Source organism: Manacus vitellinus, unplaced genomic scaffold, assembly GCF_001715985.3.
Source record: "Manacus vitellinus isolate BGI_N305 unplaced genomic scaffold, ASM171598v3 scaffold_32_pilon, whole genome shotgun sequence".
Classification (NCBI taxonomy): domain Eukaryota; kingdom Metazoa; phylum Chordata; class Aves; order Passeriformes; family Pipridae; genus Manacus; species Manacus vitellinus.
Window position 1 is genome coordinate 303,840 of NW_021940460.1, and position 21,173 is coordinate 325,012.

General features: G+C 45.2%; 1 protein-coding gene across 1 annotated transcript in view; it reads left to right on the forward strand.

The window, feature by feature from the left end:
* The window catches only part of RCC1L (RCC1 like), a 19,760-nt gene extending 1,121 nt beyond the window's left edge, over nucleotides 1-18,639 (forward strand). Inside the window, exons 2-13 of the mRNA XM_018076689.2 lie at nucleotides 7-153; nucleotides 1,313-1,442; nucleotides 3,929-4,057; nucleotides 4,910-4,976; nucleotides 6,080-6,131; nucleotides 7,735-7,819; nucleotides 8,832-9,013; nucleotides 10,315-10,399; nucleotides 11,425-11,598; nucleotides 12,883-12,968; nucleotides 14,489-14,539; nucleotides 18,559-18,639. Coding sequence (XP_017932178.2) covers nucleotides 7-153; nucleotides 1,313-1,442; nucleotides 3,929-4,057; nucleotides 4,910-4,976; nucleotides 6,080-6,131; nucleotides 7,735-7,819; nucleotides 8,832-9,013; nucleotides 10,315-10,399; nucleotides 11,425-11,598; nucleotides 12,883-12,968; nucleotides 14,489-14,539; nucleotides 18,559-18,624 — 1,254 coding nt within the window. The 3' untranslated portion in view covers nucleotides 18,625-18,639. The remainder of the gene's footprint in view (nucleotides 1-6; nucleotides 154-1,312; nucleotides 1,443-3,928; nucleotides 4,058-4,909; nucleotides 4,977-6,079; nucleotides 6,132-7,734; nucleotides 7,820-8,831; nucleotides 9,014-10,314; nucleotides 10,400-11,424; nucleotides 11,599-12,882; nucleotides 12,969-14,488; nucleotides 14,540-18,558) is intronic.
* The last annotated feature ends 2,534 nt before the right edge of the window (nucleotides 18,640-21,173 follow it).

Genomic DNA, 21,173 nt, shown 5'->3' on the forward strand with positions numbered 1-21,173 from the left:
GGGAAGGCGGCCAGGCGCAAGGACCGCGTGTTCGTGTGGGGCTTCAGCTACTCGGGCGCCCTGGGCGTCCCCAGCTTCGTGAAGCCTGATGCGGGCTGGAAGAAGCCGCGGCGTATCCAACCCACGCCGTACCGCCTGGAGACGGAGGAGAAGGTGGGCGCGGCCCGGCGAGGCTGCCGTTTTCCCCCCCGGAGCCTGGTCAGGGCTCTGCCCAGCGAGAACGGCGCTGCGGGATCGGGTTTAAGGGCTTTGCCGTGATTCACAGTTTTTTGTCGATATAACAGTGTTACTCGGGATGATTATTGGTATAACTGCAGCAGCATACAGGTTGGAAAGTATATATCTGTAGTTTTGTCAGAGGCATAAGAGAACCAGGGTGGGAAGAACATTTGCCAGAGAAAACGCGCCTCGCCTCCAGTGGCTCCGTGGCTCCTCCCACACGACAAATAGGAAGCTTGTCTTGAAAATATTACTCTTTTGCCTACGTGTTTCACTCGTTGTGCTCTGCTGTTCAGTGCAGAGAAGGTCAGAACATTCATAGAATATCTTGAGCTGGAAGGAACCCACATGGATCATCGACTCCAACTCCAGCCCTGCACAGACACCCCAGCAATCCCACCACGCACCCGAGAGCGTTGTCCAAACACTCCTGGAGCTCTCTTGGTGCTGTGACCATTACCCTGAGGAGCCTGTTCAGTGCCCGACCACTCTCTGCGGGAAGGCCTTTTCCTGATATCCAACCTAACCCTGCCCTGACACAGCTCCAGCAGTTCCCTCAGGTCTTGTCACTGCTCACACAGAGGAGAGATCCATGAGGCCCCTTATGAGGAAGCTGCAGACCCCGATGGGGTCTGACCTCATTCTCCTCCAGGCTGAACAAACCAAGTGACCTCAGTTGCTCCTCACATGGCTTTTGTCCTGGGCTTTTTTTGGCAAAAGGAATAAAACGGGAATGTTATTCTTTTAAGATCTTTTTGCTTGGTTGTTGTTTTTTTTTTGTAATCTGCTGATGCAGGTCAGCAGACAGGTCTTCCTGTTGTGTTTGAATGGGGCCAAAATAATACAAAAATGAAGATGTATGCACATGAAAACAAAAAGGCAAAAAAATTGGACTTGAATTTGCGCCGTTGTGCTTATCACAGAAGAATGTTTCTGATAATTTTTGCAAAATCGTACGTGCCTTGAATTCGGGCCGTATATGGATGTAGCTTAATGAGGGATGAATGCTGATGAACAAATAGCGTGGGCTGAAACTTGCTTTTCTAAACCACAATTGCTAACTGAATGGTGTGGGTTTTGTCTGTCTTTAAAGATATCCTCTGCTGCCTGTGGTTATGGATTCACACTGCTGGCCTCTAATACCACGGACATCACCAAAGTGTGGGGTACGGGGCTCAACAAGGATTCCCAGCTTGGATTCCAGAGGAGCAGAAGAGATCAAAGTAAGGATTGGAGTGTTTTAAAGATTTACAGGGTGGGGAGAGGGGGGGCACAAGAGGGCACTGCAGGATACCTGTAGTACAGGAAACTTCAGTTTGAAGGTGTGAAAAATATCGGGAGGCTTTGATGCAGTGCTGGGCTGTGCTTGTTGTTTTTTTTTAAAGGGATCTTTTTCTTGAACTTAACTGTGTTTTTCTGTGCTTTGTACTTGGTCAGGATTTGCCTCTGTTCTATACACTGCACTTACAGAGTTTAGTTACATCCAGGCTGGAGTGGAACTATTTATTCTGGAAAATGTGGATGTTGGTTTAGGGGTGGCTTTGAATCTATAGTTCGATAGTAGACAATGTTAGGGGCTAGTTAATTAATCGATTTTGTCAGGGTGGTTTGCTCACTTCTGTTGCCTATGCACTTATAAACTAAATTCCTTTCCCACAGAGCTCTTTTTATACAGTCGTTTGGTTGGTTGGGTTTTTTTCGGTTGTTTTGTTTGTGAAGCTGTAGGGCGTTTTTTTAAATTATTTTAATAGCAAGTTGAATTTTGAAGGAAAACCACATTATTCAGTCATTCTGTCTTATTCCAGGCTCTCAAACCATTTAAGATAATGATTTTTGTGCAGAAAATGGACACTTTTCACCAAAGGCAAATAGGAGAAACACAAACTTTCATCATAAAATGGTTGTCTCTGAAGACATTCCTCCATAAACGGTCGAGGAAAATCATGTTAAAAGCAGTTTTTATAATGTATAAGAGTGTAATGCATCTGATATGGGCAAAATCTTAAACTTTTTGGAGAAGCAAAGAAAATTGCAGCTACAGTGCAGCATGCTGAGGTTTGCAGTGATGCTGCTTTGTGCTGGCACGCTGGATAGATCCCCAGCAGTGTGTGTGCACAGCAAGTGTGAGCTTAAACAGCAGCGGCAAAATGCAGGGGCTGGAAAAGCCTCTCCTGACTTCTGCTTTTAAGGGTTTCAGCTCTTGCTGTGTCTTCGTTCTGCACGTGCTGATGTCTCAGGTGTGTCTTGTGGTTATCTTGCCTGTCATCTGACCTGGAGATTACTTTTACCAGAGAATCCAGAAATAGGTTAAGTAGTTTTGCAGTTCAAGCCCTGCTAAGTAAGAGGGTTTGGCAGGATCTGTTGAAAGTGGGAATTCAACAGTGGGATTGCTACTGCTCCTTACTTCCCTCAGACAAGCTTTCTTTTGGGATGTGCTGCTCATTACTGTTTTACAAACTTAACTTTGTTACCCACTGGTTCCAACACTGTCTCTGTAGAGACAATGCTTTATTTCCAGGGGAATTTGTGTCTGACTTTTAGATGGTTGTATCTGAACTACTAATATTTCATTCTTATCCTCCTCTTCCTTAGCCACCTCATTGCCTCTATTCTTCAAAATCCCTCAACCATCAGTGATGATTACCACAGATCCTAATAGCCTGTGTTGCACTGCTGGAAGGAACAGAGAGAGAGGAAAAGATTTTTTTGCTTTGTGACTTCCACGTGTCTTTAGACAGAGACTTGGCTGCCTTTCAGCTCCTGCTCTATTGCATGGCAGGCACCCGCCATTCACAAACATCCTGTTGTCACATCCAGTGCCTGCCTGTCCTCACATCCAGTACTGTCTTACTGCAAAAGGGCTTGTGTAGATTTTCTAGGGTTTTTTTTAATTATTATTTTTATTGAAGACAGTGAGAACCAGTTAAAGCACTGCTGCATGTGAGCAAACTATTTATTTGAGTCCTCTGGAATTTGATGTCACTTGTTACAGTGACTTTCTTTGATATCAAAGCTTTTTATCTCCCCTTAACCTTTTCCTTAGTACTGATTTATGTTTTGCTGTTCTTTTTTGCTCCCCCCCCATTGACTATAACTGATTACATATTCTTCAAGTTACTAAATCTTTTTCAAGTACAGCATGTCATTTTCTTTCATAAATGTTAGATCTCTTATTCCCTATGGAGCTAGCCTAGCTAGTCTTTCCTGCATTCCTTTTTTCTGAAAGAGCCTTTAATCTACTGTTCTTTAAATATAAAGCCCTAAGATTTTTTTTTGTTCACCTTTCCTCCTTTTTTTGTTGTTTGTGATCCTTGCTCTTGTATCTTGTTTGCAATATGCCCATTTTCACACAGTACTTAGTTTGTGCTTCGTGTTAAGTTCTGGTAATCCAGCCTTATTCATCAAAGTGGTTGAACATATGGCTGAAAGCCTCAGTTTCTCAATTCTGCCACCTGAAGCCTTAACTCAGCCTTTAGGTGTGGTGGACCTTTGATTAGGCAGTGATATTGGCTTGAGCCTTCACCATGGCTTTTACCTTCTCTCTTTCTCTGTAATAAATTTCTGTCAGCCTCTATCTTGGCTTTCTAAAATGTATCTGCTTTTGTAACAAAGGAGAAGTGAGTATGTGAATGTACAACGGAATCAGCAAATATATGCTAAATTTACTTTATGGAAGCTACTGACTTAACATTTTTCTGTCTTCATTAAGCTAAGGGCTATGATTATGTCTTGGAACCATCTCCAATTCCATTACCACTGGAGAAGCCGCAGCAGACTCGAGTCTTGCAGGTGTCCTGTGGGAGAGCCCATTCCCTGGTCCTGACAGATAGCGAAGGAGGTATAATGTTGCTTGTGCTGTGGACAAGGGATGCCTGACTATGCTTTTATTAAGAGCTCAAAAAAAAATTGATTTCTGTCCTTTAGAACTAGACCGACCCCAGGTGGGCTGTCTGCACTGTAAATGGAATACAGGCAGCTGTTGGCCTTTGTGGGATTGCTGCTGCAAGGGAGAAATGTGAGCTCTGCTTGGCTCAAACTGTAAATGTGTTGGGAGCTTTTTCAGTCTGAGGTTTGTTTATCTTGCCCCAGGCCTGGCTGAAGTGCAGCCTGTTTGTCAGTTCACTCAGACATTTTTGAATGCAGCTTTGGATGACTATGCCAATACTCCTGTGTTACTTTCCCCTTGGAGCTCTGGAGTGCTGCATTAATACAAGCAATTAATTAATTAATAGCCCTTTATAGAGACGATCCTGTTTGTGAATTATCTCTCCATGTCTTTGGGAATTCTGTGGTGCAGTGGCTTCAGTGCTGCACCAGGCGATTCAGTGCAGCTTCTCAGTGGGTGAGCTGGTTGGTTGGTTGATTTACCATTCCAGTGGGAACACTGATCTATTTCTGAGTCTCCTTGACAACGCAGGATGAACCAGGCAATTCCTGACAAACAGCCAATGAATGGGCTCCAGGTACCGCTGCTGTGCCTGCAACAATATTGCTGGGTTTTGTTGATGAAAATGGAGTCGGTCACTTAAATTAAAGTGGACTTGCTTTGAAGAAAGCTTATGCCATTTTTCTGTTACAGTGCTCTCCCTTTCAGACTGAGAATGGCATGAAAATATTTTGTGGACCTGAAAAGAGGCTTTCAGGGGATTGGACAGTAATAAAACTAATGCATTTTATCACTGTTTTTCAGTTTTCACAATGGGAAACAATTCTTATGGACAGTGTGGCCGGAAGGTTATTGAAGATGAAATTTACAGGTGAGAATTGAAAGATCCTGAACTTTTTTAATGTTAAAAACAATTGCATGAAAACAACTCTGCAGAAAGGCCTAAGGTGGGAAAAGTCTGGTAGTATAGGCATGCCATTTGAGATTAAGGAGTCTGAGAACAGGCTTTTGTGCTGCAGGCGTCATACAAGTGGCCTGGCTTTGAACCTATACTGGGCACTAATGTTCTGGTGACCACATTCACAAAAGACAAAAGGATGGTCAGCATGGGACAGTTCTCACAGGGTGTAGAGAGGAAACCCAGCCTTCATAAATTGCTTGAAGTAATTGGTGTTAATTAGTTGGGCTTTCTCCCTTTAATGGCTCAGAGCCATGTGCAATTCCTGAGGGTGTTAGAAATGCCATTTAGTTATGAAAGAGGTATGCTTTTGTTGAATCTCTGTTGTAACTGCCTCTGAATCTGTAGTGCTTTTCCTTCACAGGGATTTTTGGTGGGCCACACCAAAGCATATGCTCAAAATGCTCTGTAAGATAGCAGTGAGCAAGTGGATAGTGGGAATGTGTAAGTGGAAGTTTCTGATCCCTGGCAGGACCTAGAAGAAATCTTGCTCATTGCTCTCTCTGTGATCCTCAGCACTTGGAGTGTAGAGTTTGAGAAAATAGCTGAAATTAGGTAGCTTTTGTTAGCCTTGATACTGCAAGTCAGTCATTGGATTGTTCATAATTCCTGGTATTGTGAAATAATGACAGGGATGTTAGCACTACACTGCGCTCTGGAATATTTGGTTAATCTCTAGTTAAGTGTAGTGTTTATATAGGTGCTGCAGTATTATGTAGTGTCTGTGCTCATTCTAGACTAGGGACCATCTTTTGAGGATTGCTCCTACTCCCTAATTCCCATGGAAAGTTATATTTAAGGAGTGACAGTTCTTAATTTCTTAAAGAAGAGAATGTAAAATTATGTTCCTTCTTCATGCAGTTATTTTGCATGTGGAACTACATGTGGACAAATCTCTTCTTGAAATAATAAAGTGGCTTTCAGTAAAGGCAGGTTTACCTTTGCTTTTTTCGGTTGCAGTCCTCTGAAATCTTCTGTGTTGTCTTTTTTCTTCTCGATGGTTGTTTGGTGTCTAGTGAAAGCTATCTCATTCATCAGCTGAAGGAGTTTGACAGCAGAGTTGTCCAGGTAAGAGGATCATCTGAACTCAGTTCTGAAGATGGATTGAAAGCTGAGCTCAGAGGGTGGCAGTCATTGGCATGAAACCAAGTTGAAACCGGTAAGGAGTGCTGTATCCCAGGGGTCAGTACTGGGTCCAGTCCTGTTTACTTTTTCCCTAGTGGTCTGGATCACTGAGTGTACACTTATACACTTAGCAGGTTAACAGACGGCGTAAACTGTGAGGAGTGGCTGATAAACCAGAGGATGGTGCTGCCATCTAGAGGCTGGAGAATTGGGCCTATGTGAACCTTATCAAGTTCAGCAAGGGGAGGGGCCAGGTCCTGCCACTGGGTAGGAGCAGCCCCAGACACCACTGTGTGCTGGGGATGACTGGCTGTGAGGAAAAGGCCCTGGGGGTTCTGGTGGACGCCATGTTGACCATGAGCTGGCGGTGTGCCCTTGCTGCAGAGAAGGGAAATGATACCCTGGGCTGCATTAGGAGGAGCGTTACCTGCAGGTCAAGGGAGGTGGTTCTTCCCTTCTGCTCAGCGTTGTTGAAGTACAGTGTCCATTTCTGGGCTTGCCAGTACAGGGAGGTCATTCTGACACCTCATCTCTTCCTGTCCTGATTTCTTGTTCCTCTTGTCAATTTTATATTGCTTGTTTTAGTTTGAATTTTGTCTTTCCCTTTTCAAAAGTGAGCTGTGAGACCATCACTTAGACTAGCCAGCATTTCTCTAGGGCAGGTTCCCTGGAGAGCAAGGGACTGCAGAGCAGCAGAAATGCCACTATGCCTGCCATGGCTGCAGTATTCCCAGGAACAGTTTGTTAGTATATCTGTGCCCTTGTAGACATACTCTATGGGCAAACATTGCTCCTGTTTCAAGGAAGGGTCATTCAGTTAGGTTTATCTGATGAGACTGTGGCATGGTACAACCTGAAAATGTTTTGAATTAGGCTGGTAAACTTCTGTTTGGACTTTTCATGGTTTTATTTTTTCGAGAGGGTTGAATACTTGGTACCTGTTTGTACTTTGATACCAGTTATGTGCTTGATATTGGTAGTGCCTCTCTTACCTTGTTGATTAAATCCCTTTAATCTTTGGCTAATTTTTAATGTCTGCTTTTGAATAACTTTTTGCTTGGCTTTAATTCATGCCAAGCCTGTGGCAGACATGATTGCTAGTTCAACATAAATGTAGATTTGAGAACAGCTGTGTACCTAGAGCACTTACATGGCAAGGAATCAATAGCAGTTTGTAGCTGGCATCAAGAGCCATGTCGTTAGCACTCTGGGAAAGGAGAGCTCTTATTTACCCTTTGCTGTTTTATTGTGTTGTACTGCTGAATTGAGCTTTCTTTCCCTGTTGGATTTCAGAACAAATCAACTGCAACATCACTTTCCATCAAAAATATGCTGCTGGTTTTGGCGTTGTATCTTGCTGTTCAGTGTTGTGTCCTGCTGTTCTTGGTCTTCCCCATCTGTAGAGCCATTTGATCAGGAGAGAAAGGTCAAAATCTGAAGTGATGGGCATTGTAGAGGCTCAGTTTATCTGCCAGTAATGCTTCGTTACATTGAGTCTGAACACATGACCTTTCCTGACCAGCTCTGACTTTTTGTTTGTGTGCAGGTAGCGTGTGGGCAGGACCACAGTCTGTTTAGAACCAAGAAAGGTTCAGTCTATGCATGTGGATGGGGAGCTGATGGACAGACAGGTAGGAGCTCAGCTCAGTTTGCTTTTCAGGGAATTGATGAATATAGCAAGTTGTCACAATTCACAGCTTATGATGTGTATTTGTCGTGCATGTGTGGACAGAAAGGGGCTGGTATGTTTCCAGCTGTGTGCAGATGTTCTTGGTACTCTTGTATAACCAAACTGAGACAATCCAGTTCATTTTTGGAGGAGCTTTAGGATGCCACGCAAGGCAATCCAAGCATGCAGTCTGAGGAGAATGTGTGCTGTTAAAAGCTTCTGAGGGGATGTGGAAGTGACATGGGCAGTTTAGCTCCCCAGTTCTGTGCAGGCGTTACCTTCCTGATTCTTGTTTCAGGATCTGTTTTGCTTCTTGCTCTTTTGAACTGACTAAGCTCTTTGGCAGCCTCTGCTATCTTAGCATGGGATCTTTGGGCAGGCACTTTTTCTGGTGGCTTTTGCTGTCAGAGAACTTCCTCACATTCATTCCTGCTGTTTAGTCCTGCTGCTCCCAAAGCTGTGTTCCTCCCATGGTTTTTTGTGCCAATATGCTGTAGCCCATTTTTCTGTCATCTACATTCTGGTCTCTTTTCCAGGCAACAATTTGTCGTGTAAAGCATTTGCTTCCCAGCCTCTTTTGCCACTTGCTGTTGTCTAACTGATTGCAGTGTGCTGTCGCTCATGGCTCTCCTTGCAGAAGACAGGATGCAGCCAGCTTGTGAAACTTCATCTCTTGTCAGGATATCTGCCTGGCTTTGTTACTGTTCTTCAAACACTTTGGTCCATGCAGACAAGAGAGATGAGACTGTTTTCCAGGTGTGATCGTATAAAGTTGTTGTGTACTCCAGAGAGGTAGTTTTGACTACTGGAAGTGGTGTTTATGGCTGCTTGTCCATTGAAGCTAAGCAGTATGGACAGAAAGATGTCTTTTGGAGGATGCCTGATTTTGTTACATGACAAAATGGTCCTATGCAGGCGTTAAAAGTGCATCTGGAAAAAATTCTTCATCATCTCTCAACTTTTTTTTCTTTCAGGTCTTGGACACTACAACATCACCAGTGTTCCTACTAAGCTACATGGTGACATTGCTGGAGTAAACATTATCCAGGTCTCTTCCTATGGGGACTGTTGTCTGGCTGTTTCGGATGAAGGAGATGTCTTTGGTTGGGGAAATTCAGAATACTTGCAGTTGGCATCTGTCACAGAAACCACACAGGTCAGTTGGCCTGGGAGTGTGTTTTTACATGTTTCAATTCAGCTGCTGTGCACAGAGTTAAAGATGTTGCACTTATCCCTGCTCTGGGTCCTTCTGACAGCAGTGTAAATTGATATAAACTAATACTAATAACAGACTACTTTTACCTATGCTTATAAAACCAACCTATCTGACATGTTTGTATAGTTTTAGGGCAGTATGTTTCCCAGCTTTAATAGGCAAAGGCTTCTGTCTCCTCACCCCAGTTTGTTAGTCGAAGAACTCCATGAGACCCAGCTCAAGCGCTTTTGCGAGTTTCAGGACAGGAATTAGTCTTTTGGCTGGCTAATCTAGAATTTCGAATGGACATCCTTAGTAGGTTTATAACTGAGTCTTAAACAAATTCCAGTGTCTCACAGATAAAAGTTTTTTTGCAACATACTTACATGGGACAAAAATACAACGCTGACTTCACACTAGGCATTGTAGTACTGAACTCATTAGGCAGATGGTCTCATCTTACAGTTAGTTTAGGAAGTGGAGTGAGGGAATTAATACTCAAGCTACTCTTGGCAGAAGGCTAGGAGCAGACAGTTGCATTAGAATGGCTTTAGCAAAATTTTAGAAACCTTTGTTTCCCATGCCTCTGCTGATGTATCCTTAATGTAGGGCTAAATCCTGAGACCTGTAATGCCTGAAAACGGTTATGCTGTGTAGTAGTTTTCCTAGCTGGATGCTCAATGGAGGTCAGAGGGGTCTGAAATGGATGAATGGCAAAAACAAGAGTCTTAGCTACAATATAGATGAGGTCCAAATTGTGGAATAGCAGAGCTGTGAAATCAGAGACTGCTCTTTACATGTGTCAAGCTGTCTATGTTTCTGTTGTGTTGGACTGTACCAAATAAGTGCAATTTTCTTCTAGTGATTTTTCTTCAGAATGTTCAAAAATGTCACTGCAAACCAAATTTTAGTGATCTAGTCCATCGTGAAAACTTGCAAACATGTTTACTTATTGACTTCCCTGTTGTGTCTGACTTGGAGAACCAAGGGATAGAAGCAGACATTAGGCATTCCTAGCCTTGTTGTCTTTCATATAAGCTTTTCAGTGGGTAACCTTTTCCACCTTGTCCTCACCTTAATGAATTTCATGTAGTTTTTTTTTTTAATTTTTGGACTTGCACTTACTCTGTTATTCAGGCAATAAAGGTTATGTCAGGAATCCAGTGTATGTAAGCTCTAACCAGAACTAGAGAATAAGTTAAAATGTGTGTCTGGTTTGCAGTTTACCTTGTGTCTGACAACTCCTCTGCAATCTCATACAGGTGAATGTTCCCAGACATTTGCCATTCAAGATTGGGAAGATAAAGGAGGCTGCCTGTGGAGGGACTGGCAATGCTGTGCTAACAGGTGAGTTCACTTCTAGGATCATTCACTTTAGTGCAAGGCCATGCAGTAGGTGAATTGTAACATCGTGGAACAAACATGTTGTTTTCTGGAAATAGGTAAGTACTGTCCATGATGAGGAGAGCTGTGAGACTGAGAAATCTGTGATTTAAGAATGTACTAGAGGAGTTGTTTTCACTAGTACAGAGCATTGCTTCCAGTGTGTGCCGTTTTGAGAGCTTCTGCAGACTAGAACAAGAGTATGGCTGCTGTTGCCTGTCACACGGGCTGTGTGTGGCCTTTGATGAGTATGGATATAGGGAGGAAGTAAGGCCACACTTCAGACTCCATATGAGTCTGACATGTTTATAAATCTTGATAAACTAGGACAGAAAGTAGAGAGTTCTGAGAACAGTGAAAGTCTGCAGCAGTTTCTTAGTGACTGTACCTTGGATTGTCAGTGCTGGGGAGCACAGCTAGAGGCTTGCTGAGTGAAGTAATGAGGGAGGGGATTGTACTGCTTTTATGAAGGATTATCTTGAGGAAGATGTTCATATTTATGATGGAGTCGTGGTGACCAGACATTTGAGCTTCTAGCGTGAAGGGAACAGAGCTAGCTGACATAGAAACTTACTCTGTCTTACACTGTCCAACTGCTGACTTTCTCAAGCACCCAACTTAAGGCAGAATGCCAGGCAGAGTGATGAGCCTACTGGTGGTTTGGGCACGCCTCAAAGGAGAAAGCCATGATAATAAACCCTCAACCTCTATCCCATCAGTCAGTAAGCTGAATTATTTTATCCAGCCCACACTGTCTTGGCATTATTTCCCTATGAAAGTTTTGCCTGGGAAGCTTGACTGCTTACACATCTTAGGAAAAAACTGAGGCATTTGGATGAGAATGCATTGTTTGCAGATTTGAAATAATCAAAAGGTGTTAGACTGGTCTGTGAGAAAGGAAAATATTGCTTGGGTTTTGATTAACTCTTGGTTGTGGCATGAATTTCACAAGCACAGACTTTCTTACAGAATGTGTTCTTATAATACAGAAGAAGGAAATATTTTTGTCTGGGGATATGGAATTCTTGGGAAAGGACCAAACCTAACAGAGACAGCAGTGCCAGAGATGATCCCACCCAGCCTTTTTGGCTGGTCAGACTTCAATTCAGACATCTTTGTTGCTCATATTCGCTGTGGACTCGGCCAGTTTGCAGCACTTACAAGTAAGTTTCTCATCCTCCTGTCGTGGGGAAGTCAGATTGCTGTGTTATTGGCAGAAAATAAGACAAACCAAAAGAAAAAAAAATGAAAAACACAAAAAAAGCACCCATCTTTCTTGAAACTGAAAGCACACTGGAATGCAGCAGGGGGGCAGGCAGCAGGTTTCTGGCATACATACTGTGCTAACTTACGCATTAATTAAGAAAGTGTTATTTGTCTAAAGCAAACAAAAAAACTTTTCTCAAACAGGAAACCTGGAAAGTTTTTCCATTTCTCTGTGCAGAATTTGTGCACTTTAGGAGCAGCACGAATTTATAAATGATAAATGAACAAATTAAAACTGAGTCTAAGTGGAGCTGGATGTCAGGGTTTCTTGGCATTTCTGACCAATTGAGTTAACAGCCCGATGTGGGCAGACCCAGACATTTAATATGCAAAGGGTATCACACTGTGTGTGCTCTGTGCACCCTGTGTGGGTTCCCAGCCTTAGTAGGGTTTGGAATTTGAAAGTCATTTGACATCAAGCAGCAGAGGGCAGCAGCACAGACACCCACAGTGAGTGTTTGTGGAGGGGCACTTCAGTGCCGGTGCTGTGTCGTTTGGGGCAAGCGGCGTATGTGACACTGTCAGTCTTGTTGCAGGGTGCTTGTAACTGGGCTCCCCTTAGTGTTCAGGAAGTATTAGAAACCATGTTTTGATTAAATTATACATACTTTATAGATTGTGCTTTGGTTGTCTCTGCAGTGGGGCTGATCCAAACACTTCCAAGATCTACATATTTTCCTGAGGAGCATAAAACTTTTAACTCTGTTAAACACAAGTTTTTGCTTTTCCCCAGCTGTCGTTAGAAGGTCACTTCTGTCAGGCAGCTGAATAAGCAGTCCCCAGGTGATGGCTTGGGACAGATCTCACTGTCTTGCTTACTGGATTTGCTCTGCTTATAGCTGATATGGATCAGTTCCAATTGTCCGACTTCCATCATAAATGATTAATTTCTCAAATGGTTCCCTGGAATTTCTTCTGCTGTGCTCTTTCTTCAAATAAAATGCTAAAGCAATAGCTGTAAGAGGGGGAAACAAAGACTTGTGCACAGAACTTGTTGCTTGTCCTGCTCATTAGGCATTTTCCCCAAACACAAGTACATTTATTGTACCTTGAAGTAAATTGGTGGCTGTCATACTGCTTGTATAACAGAAGCACTGTAGCCACATTTGCCAACATCAAAAATAGAATTTGTCCTTTTTAATGTCTCTGTTCTTTTCTATTATTTTTTTTCTCCTGTATAGACAGAGGAGAACTGTTTGTATGGGGCAAGAATCTAAGAGGGTGCCTGGGAACTGGAAGAATGGAAGACCAGTATTTCCCGTGGAGGGTAAGGATTGTGATATTAATGCCAAGAGTATATTCTTTGGCTAGTTTTTTTGTGTGGTTTTGTTGAGTAATTCTGAAAGAACTGGAAGTCTAAGATGACTGTAGAAGTGCTTTGTTTTCCAGAGGTCCTTGTGTAGCCTCCTTAGGGATGGAGGTATTCAGTAAACCTTTTAGTCTACTATGCCAGTAACGATTTCAGGTCCCGAAACAGCATCTGGTGCTGTGCCACCACATCTGAACAGTTCTCATCTCCTTCCTGTTCACCATCATCTACGTGCTGCCCTTACTGCCTCTTCCTTCCTCTTCACTTTTGTATGTGCTGCAAAGAAAACCACCAGTATTGGTCATCTGTCCCAGAAGAAATTACTTATCTAAATTAGGTGAACATTTTGGTCATGGTGCTCAGACTGTCATGGCTACAGGTCTGCATAGTGGTGGGCTTCCTTCCCAGCTGTGATGGTGGGTCACTGGACTGACTGTGAGGTTACAGTAGGAGATCCTTATTCAACTGTTTTCATAGCTGTTGTATAGCACTTCCAGTTCTACTCCCTTCCCTCAGATGGCTCTGAGAGCCAGACTCAGTGAATGTAGAAGAGTCCTTGGCTCTGGAGTTCAGCCTAACTGATGTACCTGGTCTCCATGAAGGCCAAGTAGGAGAGGAGGTAGGCAAGCAGTGGGACTACTCTTGACTTCCTGTTCATGTGTCTGAGCTTGCAGTGGATGTGTTTCTGTAATATGTTTTCTCCTCCTTGTAAACATAAATAGAATTAGACCAGCTCTGGAACATTTGCCTACAATCACATTGCTGTGGCTGAGTGGAATTTCTGAATTCTCCAAGTGTGGCACATCCAGGTTTCCCTATGTGTGGATGTTGGGGGTTGTGCTCCTTCAGACAGCCAACTCCTGTCTCACAGTGCTATGGCAATGTGCCGGGATCCTTGTCTGTGACCTCCTCTTGTCCAAGAATTGGCCAGCTGTCCTCTCTCTTAGCTCTAAGGAAAAACTTGCTTTTTTAGCCTCTGCTTTCCTCAAGTTTGAGGTCAGCTTTAAGTGAAGGAGCCTGTAATTTCAGGAGTAAGGAGTTGGTCTCTTAGTCAAAGCACAAACTGCCTTAGGCTGAGTTGAGCCTTTGCCTTGTTCCATTTCTCACTGATGAGAGAAGAGGCAAATCCTTGTGGTGCTTGGGCAGATGCTCTTCCTGCTCTCTGTTCAGTCATGCTGCTTCTGCTGCTGAACAGATGGGCTGAGGCTACAGTCTCAGTCTGCTAGTGAGCCAGCTCTCCTGTCCTTCCAAAGCTTTATGTGCTTCTGTGGAGGAAAAAGAGGAGTATTTCACAGCTCAGTGCACAAGCATGCCTGGTGCTACATCTTGTTCTTTCTGGGTTTTCAAGTTGGCACTTCCATTGGTACAAGGCCCTGTGAAACCAGCTGGCATGTTGAGCAGAAGAGCTTGAGAAATAGTATATATCAGGTGCAAAGTACTAGCTTGATAAATAACCCATTCTCATGTATCTCATCCAGGTGACTGTACCCGGTGAGGTGGTGGATGTGGCATGTGGAGTTGATCATATGGTAAGCTTGGTCAAGTCTTTTACCTAGCAATACTGCTGGGCCTCAGCACCATGCCAGGGCGATGGAGGGACTTGGTGATGAGCTTCTTGGAAAGGAAGACTCATTCTGTGAAGCCAAGTGATTGTGAGCAGAGACAGCCATAGCAGTGCCTGGGTGTGTTGTCATCTCTGCATTGTTGAAACACTCTGCCCTGGCTGCAGGAAGGAAGCACATTCCTTGAGGAGTGTGGAAATGCAGAGTGTTCTGGCTGGTTCATGATGAGCTCCCTGAGAATCTGAGGCCCAGCCCCAAGCTGGTGAGCCTCCCTGTGCCTGAGGATGAAGAGCATCTCCCTCAAGGAAGGCTGGCATGGCCTGAAATCTACAGCAAAGGACATTGATTTATGGACACTCCCTGTCACCAGCTCTGGGGTGTCAGTGTTGAGCAGAGCCAAACTATTTCTCAAGGGGAAGGGGTTTTTTTTATAGCTGTTTTTTATGTGGAAGAGAGGTTTTGCTGGCTCTTGAAGCCCATCACAGCTGTCCTGACTGGCCACCCCGAGCTGCACTGTGCCTGGGCTGCTGGCCCATGCGGAAACTGGATGCACAGCTGGATACAGTGTGGTGGCCTAAAGGCAGTGGTGTGTCCATGGGCTGTTGCAGGCTTTCTGTGTCAGCACTAAAGGCTGAACAGCCGAGGAACACATTCGAAGAGTGAGAACCTGTTTTCAGGGGAAAGTACTGTTAAATAAGACAGCAGGGAAAGATCAGTCCCAGGCTGTCTGCACTGCTGTGGCTGTGGGAGGACAGATAGATGGTGACAGAAGCCCATCTAGCCTATCATGGGAGGGAGGCTGGAAACAAAGTCCCTGCTCAGCTACCTGCCGACTTGGTGCTCAGGCATGGATCTCAGCAGTGCTCGCTACTCCTCGGGTACTTTTGTCTCCTTGTGCTGATCACACAACAGAGTCTTTGATTTTTTCTGGGGGAGTCCCTGCACTCTTTCTATTTTCAGAGGTATGGCAGCTCTTAGTTGCAGTTAGCCGGAGTTTTCAGGATTGCCTAGCAGGGGAAGGAGTCTTAATGGGTGAGAAGCAGAGCCTCATTCCTTGGTACCTTCTTATCAGTAAGGTGATGGAAATAGGATACAACAGCTGTATGTACCTGTAGCAGGCACTTACCAATTTCACATCCAAGAATGGGAAACTGTCCCCTGTGAAACACTCCAAACATCAAGCAGAATTGTCTTTTCTCTCTGTGGGGTACTTCTGCTGTGCAAATTATTTTGTCAAAATCCAAGCTGATATGTTTTAAATAAAGTGATTATAAAGTCTTTATCAGTAGTAATAGGAATATTCTTGAGCATGACTTCATACATGAGCCTCTCTGTCTTGCACTCTGCATTTAAACTTCAGCATTTTGGTTCGCAGTGATGTGGAACAACTTCAGTCAGCTGAGCCACCTTCACACCTGCAGAACTGATACTTGTTGTAGTCAGGCACTGCATCTGTGGCCCCAGGGACACCACATACTCACATTTTGGCTTCCTTAGATGAAAGTCTGTACCAAACTCAGGGTTTAAACTTTACCTTGATGAAGTAAGTCTTGAAGGGCTTTTCATAAAATACAGGAAAGGTGGACCAGTGTACGCAGAAATAGAGACACATCTCTCAGTTCTTACTGACGTTCCTGTGAAACAGGTGTTGCTGAGTGGGATGAGGCAGAACAAGCAGAAAGCTCCTGTAAAATTGGTAGACCTTCACTGCTGTGAATTCTCATTTAGTTAGCTTTAATTTATACCTGATTCTACATGTGACTTGGGCAACTTGTGCTGTCCAAGCATGTCTTGTTAGCCTCATGGAAGTAGCTGTACCCTTTTAATACGAGGAGGCTTATTAAAGCATTGAAAACAAATTCAAAAACTCTTGTAAGAAAGGTGTTACAAACAATTCCCGTCAGGATGTTGCTGTTGAGGAGGGCTGGTTAGTGCTGGGCTCTCAGCTGCTCTCATGCACAGCTGTTACCCAATGCACCTTGGGGCTGGACCTTCTGCAGAGCTGGGATGAGTTAGTGCCATGTCATACCTTGTTGTGTAGCAATCTTGCTGTGCAATAAATTGAAAATTCTGCGTGTTAATGAGATGCCAGTGAGGTCTTGAGCCCTAAATAGAAGTGTTGTATGGCTTAATGCAGTGGGGGCATTTGCGCTTTCATTACAGTGTCTGTGGGATTCTCAGACCCTGCTTGGTGGGAACCAGGTTAGTGGCGCTGGATCTGCAGTTCATCAAGACCAGGACTCACCTTTGTTTTGGTTACAGTGGCAGGGGGGCAATTCGACCTTGGTCAGGTGCAGCCCGAGCTGCTCTGTTACCATCTCCCCTGCATCAACAGGACAGAGGGAGAAGATCTAAAGGAAAGCATGTGGGTTGGGATAAGGACAGGGCATCACTTACACGTTATCATCATAAGCACAACAGATTCATGTTGGAGAAATTATTTTATTGCTCAGGAATAAGAAGAAATCTAAAAGTGCCTTTCCCATACCTTTCTCTTCTTCCCAGGCTCATCCTTAATCCTGGTTTTTCTCTCTCCTCCCTTTCCTGCACTGACCTTGGTGTCTGCATGGTTGTCTCTCACAGATTCTCACTCTATCCTGGCTGCTGCTGTGCAGCAGTTTTTCCCCCTTCTAAAGTGTGTTCTCCCAGAGATGCTGCCAGCATTGCTGATAGGCTCGGTCTTGGCTCAGAAAATGAAAATACCCTCTTCACCCTGCCACCCCTTACCTGTTGAAGGCAGGCCCAACCTGCATGGCTTGTGCTCCACCCACACGACTGAGGGGCCCTGCCATGCTGGGGTGACCCCAGGTCACCACCAGTGTGCACTGCAAGGCAACTTTGTATCATTTTGTCCTTCAAAGTATGGTAAAGTAGCCCAAAATACACCTGCATTCCTAAATATACCTGCAGCGAGGGGGGTGGGGGCCAGGGATGCACATGGGGAGCAGCTCAAATTAGAGCTAGAATAACCTACTTGATTTGGCATTGATTACACGAGTAATTCGCCCTCTGAACAGCACCATGCCGGCACGTTTGGCTTAAAATAGCCCAGAAGGGCACAGAGCCCTGTGCATGTACAGCTCCGAGCACAGCAGTGGCTGAGGGCTAAAGGAGCTGCAGGAGAGATGGATGAAAGGTTCAAGCCCAAGTGCCCTGTCCACACCCTGCCATCCTGCTGGCAATTTCCTGCTGGAGAGCTGGCCCCAGCATGGCCCCTGGGCCACCTCGTGAGCCCCTGCACAGCAAGGCTGGGCTCATCTTGTCAGCAAACTGCCCAGCTGGGAATAAAACACACGAGTGCCTGTAAGACAAAGATTATCTTGGGCACTTGTTGCATTACAACAGATTCTTTTCTCTGCAGGATCCTTCAAAAACAAATGACTCAGAGAACTACTAATTAGCCTGCAGCATTCAAAATAATAACTCCTAAAATAATATTACTTCATCATGACTCATCAGAATCTATTTTTGTAGCATTTTTTGCAAGGGGCTGGAGCCTTGCCCATCCCCCAGTGGCCCAGCACCTCCTGCTCAAAGGTGTGAGCCTGGGCAGGTGAGGTAACTCAAATGCTAAAAGCCTTCAGTGTGTGCAGTGTCTTCAGGGTCTGAACACCAGTTTAACAGCCTAAATCCTGCTATTTACCCTAAGATGACAGTTGCTTTTGCAGGGAGTGACAGGCAGTGCTGAGATTGTATGGCAGTGCCTGTGTTGATTTATTTGTGTATTAATGGATTAAACCCTCAAGGCAGTGCTCTGCAATAAGGCTGCATTTCAGATTAGCAATCCCACACTAATTTCTTACATGAAGGCTCTTATGCTTGACTGGAAGAGTAAAAAATATGTTAACTATGCTAAGAAGGAGATACTTTTCTTGACCATAGTTTATGCAGTTGAGCTGCTTCCCTTTAAACATCCACTATAAATGGTTACAACTGTGAGAGGGTGATGGTACGCCTGATTTCACTGTTTTTCTTGCACATTTCAGCCAGCTTCTTCAGCTCCTCCTTGCAGAGAATCATGTGGCAATGGTGCTGTGCAGCCACGCTGCTGACTGAGACTCAGGACTCAGCAAGTGACTGCCCTAATGTAAGCCATGAAAGGGCTGCAGGGCTCTGGGGATGCTTCACTGGGATCTCTGCTGGAGCTCTGCAGGCTCCTTGGGCATCGTGAGCCGGTAAAACTAAGTCTGACAATTACACTAGCAGCATCTCACTTTGTCTTTTAAGGAAATAGGATGGGGCATGTTTGTGGCTCCCAGAGAAGAGCTGAAGGATGGAGATGGTGGTGGGTACCATCAATAGGGGTACAGTACACCTGGTGATAGGTCCTGGACACTGGAGAGCCTTGGGGATGTCTGCTGGCCTTCCTAAATGGTGTGAGGCCCAGTGTGGCTGTAAGCAAAAGAAATTAGAGTTACATCTTATAGACAATGCCAAGCTCTGCTTTATTTTCATCAGTTTGATCAGTACAAAAGCAGACAGCATAAGTTTCACTTTTTATTCTTTTTTCATTTTAATTACTTTACAAAGTACAAAATATACTGTCATTTATTTTGGAACATTAGGATTTTTTCTTTTTTTCTGTTTTGTTGTGTTTGTTTTTTTTCATACAGTACATAAATCTCAGCTTTTCAGCATAAGACCAGGAAAAAAAAGCAGCATGTGCACTCACTGGGAAAGCAAAGCAGCCACTTCTCAGCTCCATGCCATGCCCAGCACATGATCTCCAGCTGCCGCCACCACTCCCTCTGCCCCATGGTGTAACATCCCCCTCGTGCAGAGGTCACAAAAGAGACTGATGCATTCAGGCTCCCCTGTGCCTTGTGACCTCAAGCTCACAGGAGCTGCTGCCCACATGGTGCTCAGCCCCACTGAGCCCACAGGCACTGCCCACACGGCTGCAGCCCAGAGCAGGGGGTGTAGCCCAGGTCCCTGCACTGGGAGGATGCCCCCCTGCCCTGTCAGTTTGCATTGGTCTGGTAATTAAAGGAAAATAAATACACTTTTTTTTGCACACTCTCCCCCCTTCCCCTAGTGGAAACCTCCATGGGGTTCCTGAGAGGTGAGCAGGGACGAGAGGCTGCAGGAGGCTGGGGTTCCCAGCCCCACTTCAGCCGGTTTGGTGGGTGTCTGAGGACAAAAGTGGTATTTCAGTTACCAAGCAAATACTATATAAATAACTTATTAAATAAAGTCGTAAAAATTTGTGCTTCCTCCCCAGGCTGTCCAGTACAGCTGTTCCAAGCAGCTTCTGCACAGGAGCCTCTCTGCTCTCTTGGCAGTTCTAGGAATTTGGGTTCATGCTGTGGCCATCCTGGGCATCTGGAGGGAATCTGGGCTCCTTCTTGAGTCCAGACAAAGGGGAGACAGAGAGAAATGCTCAGTCTTGTTCAAGCCACTTGAGGCACTAATAAAGTGGTGCTGCACTATGGCCTGAATGTGCACCGTGCAGTGGAGTTGAGGCATAACTCTGCACTCTTCAACCCTTCAGGGTTGATGGCTTGCTGCAGCTTAGCCCAGAGGAACCAAACTAAGAATTTGTCCTAAGTAATAATGAGGAGGATGAGGCTCCCTCTGTGCAATGTTCCCCCTGGACTAACCCTCCCTGGCTGCCTCATGGTCATCACCAGTGTGAGCCAGTGCCGCACTGTGGATCTGCAGCCCAAGTCGTTGCAAGGAGGGGCTGCAAGTCCAGAGCATGTTCCCTGGGCACTGTGACCCAAATCCCAGCAGCACCAGGACCTGCTGGCATGGTGGGAGCAGGTGAACATGTTAACCAAATTGAGGTCATCATCCCCCTCTAATTTTAGTTAAAACAAGGGGAGAATGGACTTTGTGGGGAGGGAGTGAGACAGGCTCTTCCAAAGGCTGAAACAGAGCATCCAAAACTGGATCCTACTGTGAATCACTGCCTGGCAGCCTCCTCCTCTGCCTGTCCCAAGAGCCATGGTCATCCTACTGCTCTGTTCACCAGGATGAGTGTGTTCCCTCTCTGTCATGGCCGTCCTCAGCTGCTGCAGACACAGCACGGAGGAGGAGGATGCACTGGCAGAAACCATGACTGCCACAGTGCTAAAATGAATGTCCTGCTCCTCAACTTCATGTCTCACAAGCCCCAGCGCCAAGCCGGGAGCCCATGCATGGGGGAGGGATGACAGAATACCCAGCCACAGGCAGCAGGGACAGGGTACAGGACATTGCTGGCTGTGACACTGAGCACAGTCCTGGGCTGGAAAGAGGCAGGTGAGTGTCCCTACCCTCTGCATTTCCAGGTACTGACCCAGGGACTAACAGCACTCAGGTGCAATTCTCACACCCCTACAATCAATAACCTTTGGACTGGCAGGATTATTTTTAGCAGCAGTAGCAGAAGGATTTGGGGTGAGAAGTGAGAGCAGTCCCGGATCCAGCACAACCAGAAGCACCTAAAAAGACTGCCCTGGGACACCGATCTGCTCCTCTGTTCCACCACACTAATGTTGGAGCAGTTCACAATTGCAGAGCAAATCAAAAACCTGGAGGGAGAAAGCACTGAGACACGGGGCAGGTAGGGGAAGCCTGGTGGGCAGGGCCTGAAGGAGAATGAGGGCACGATTCATTT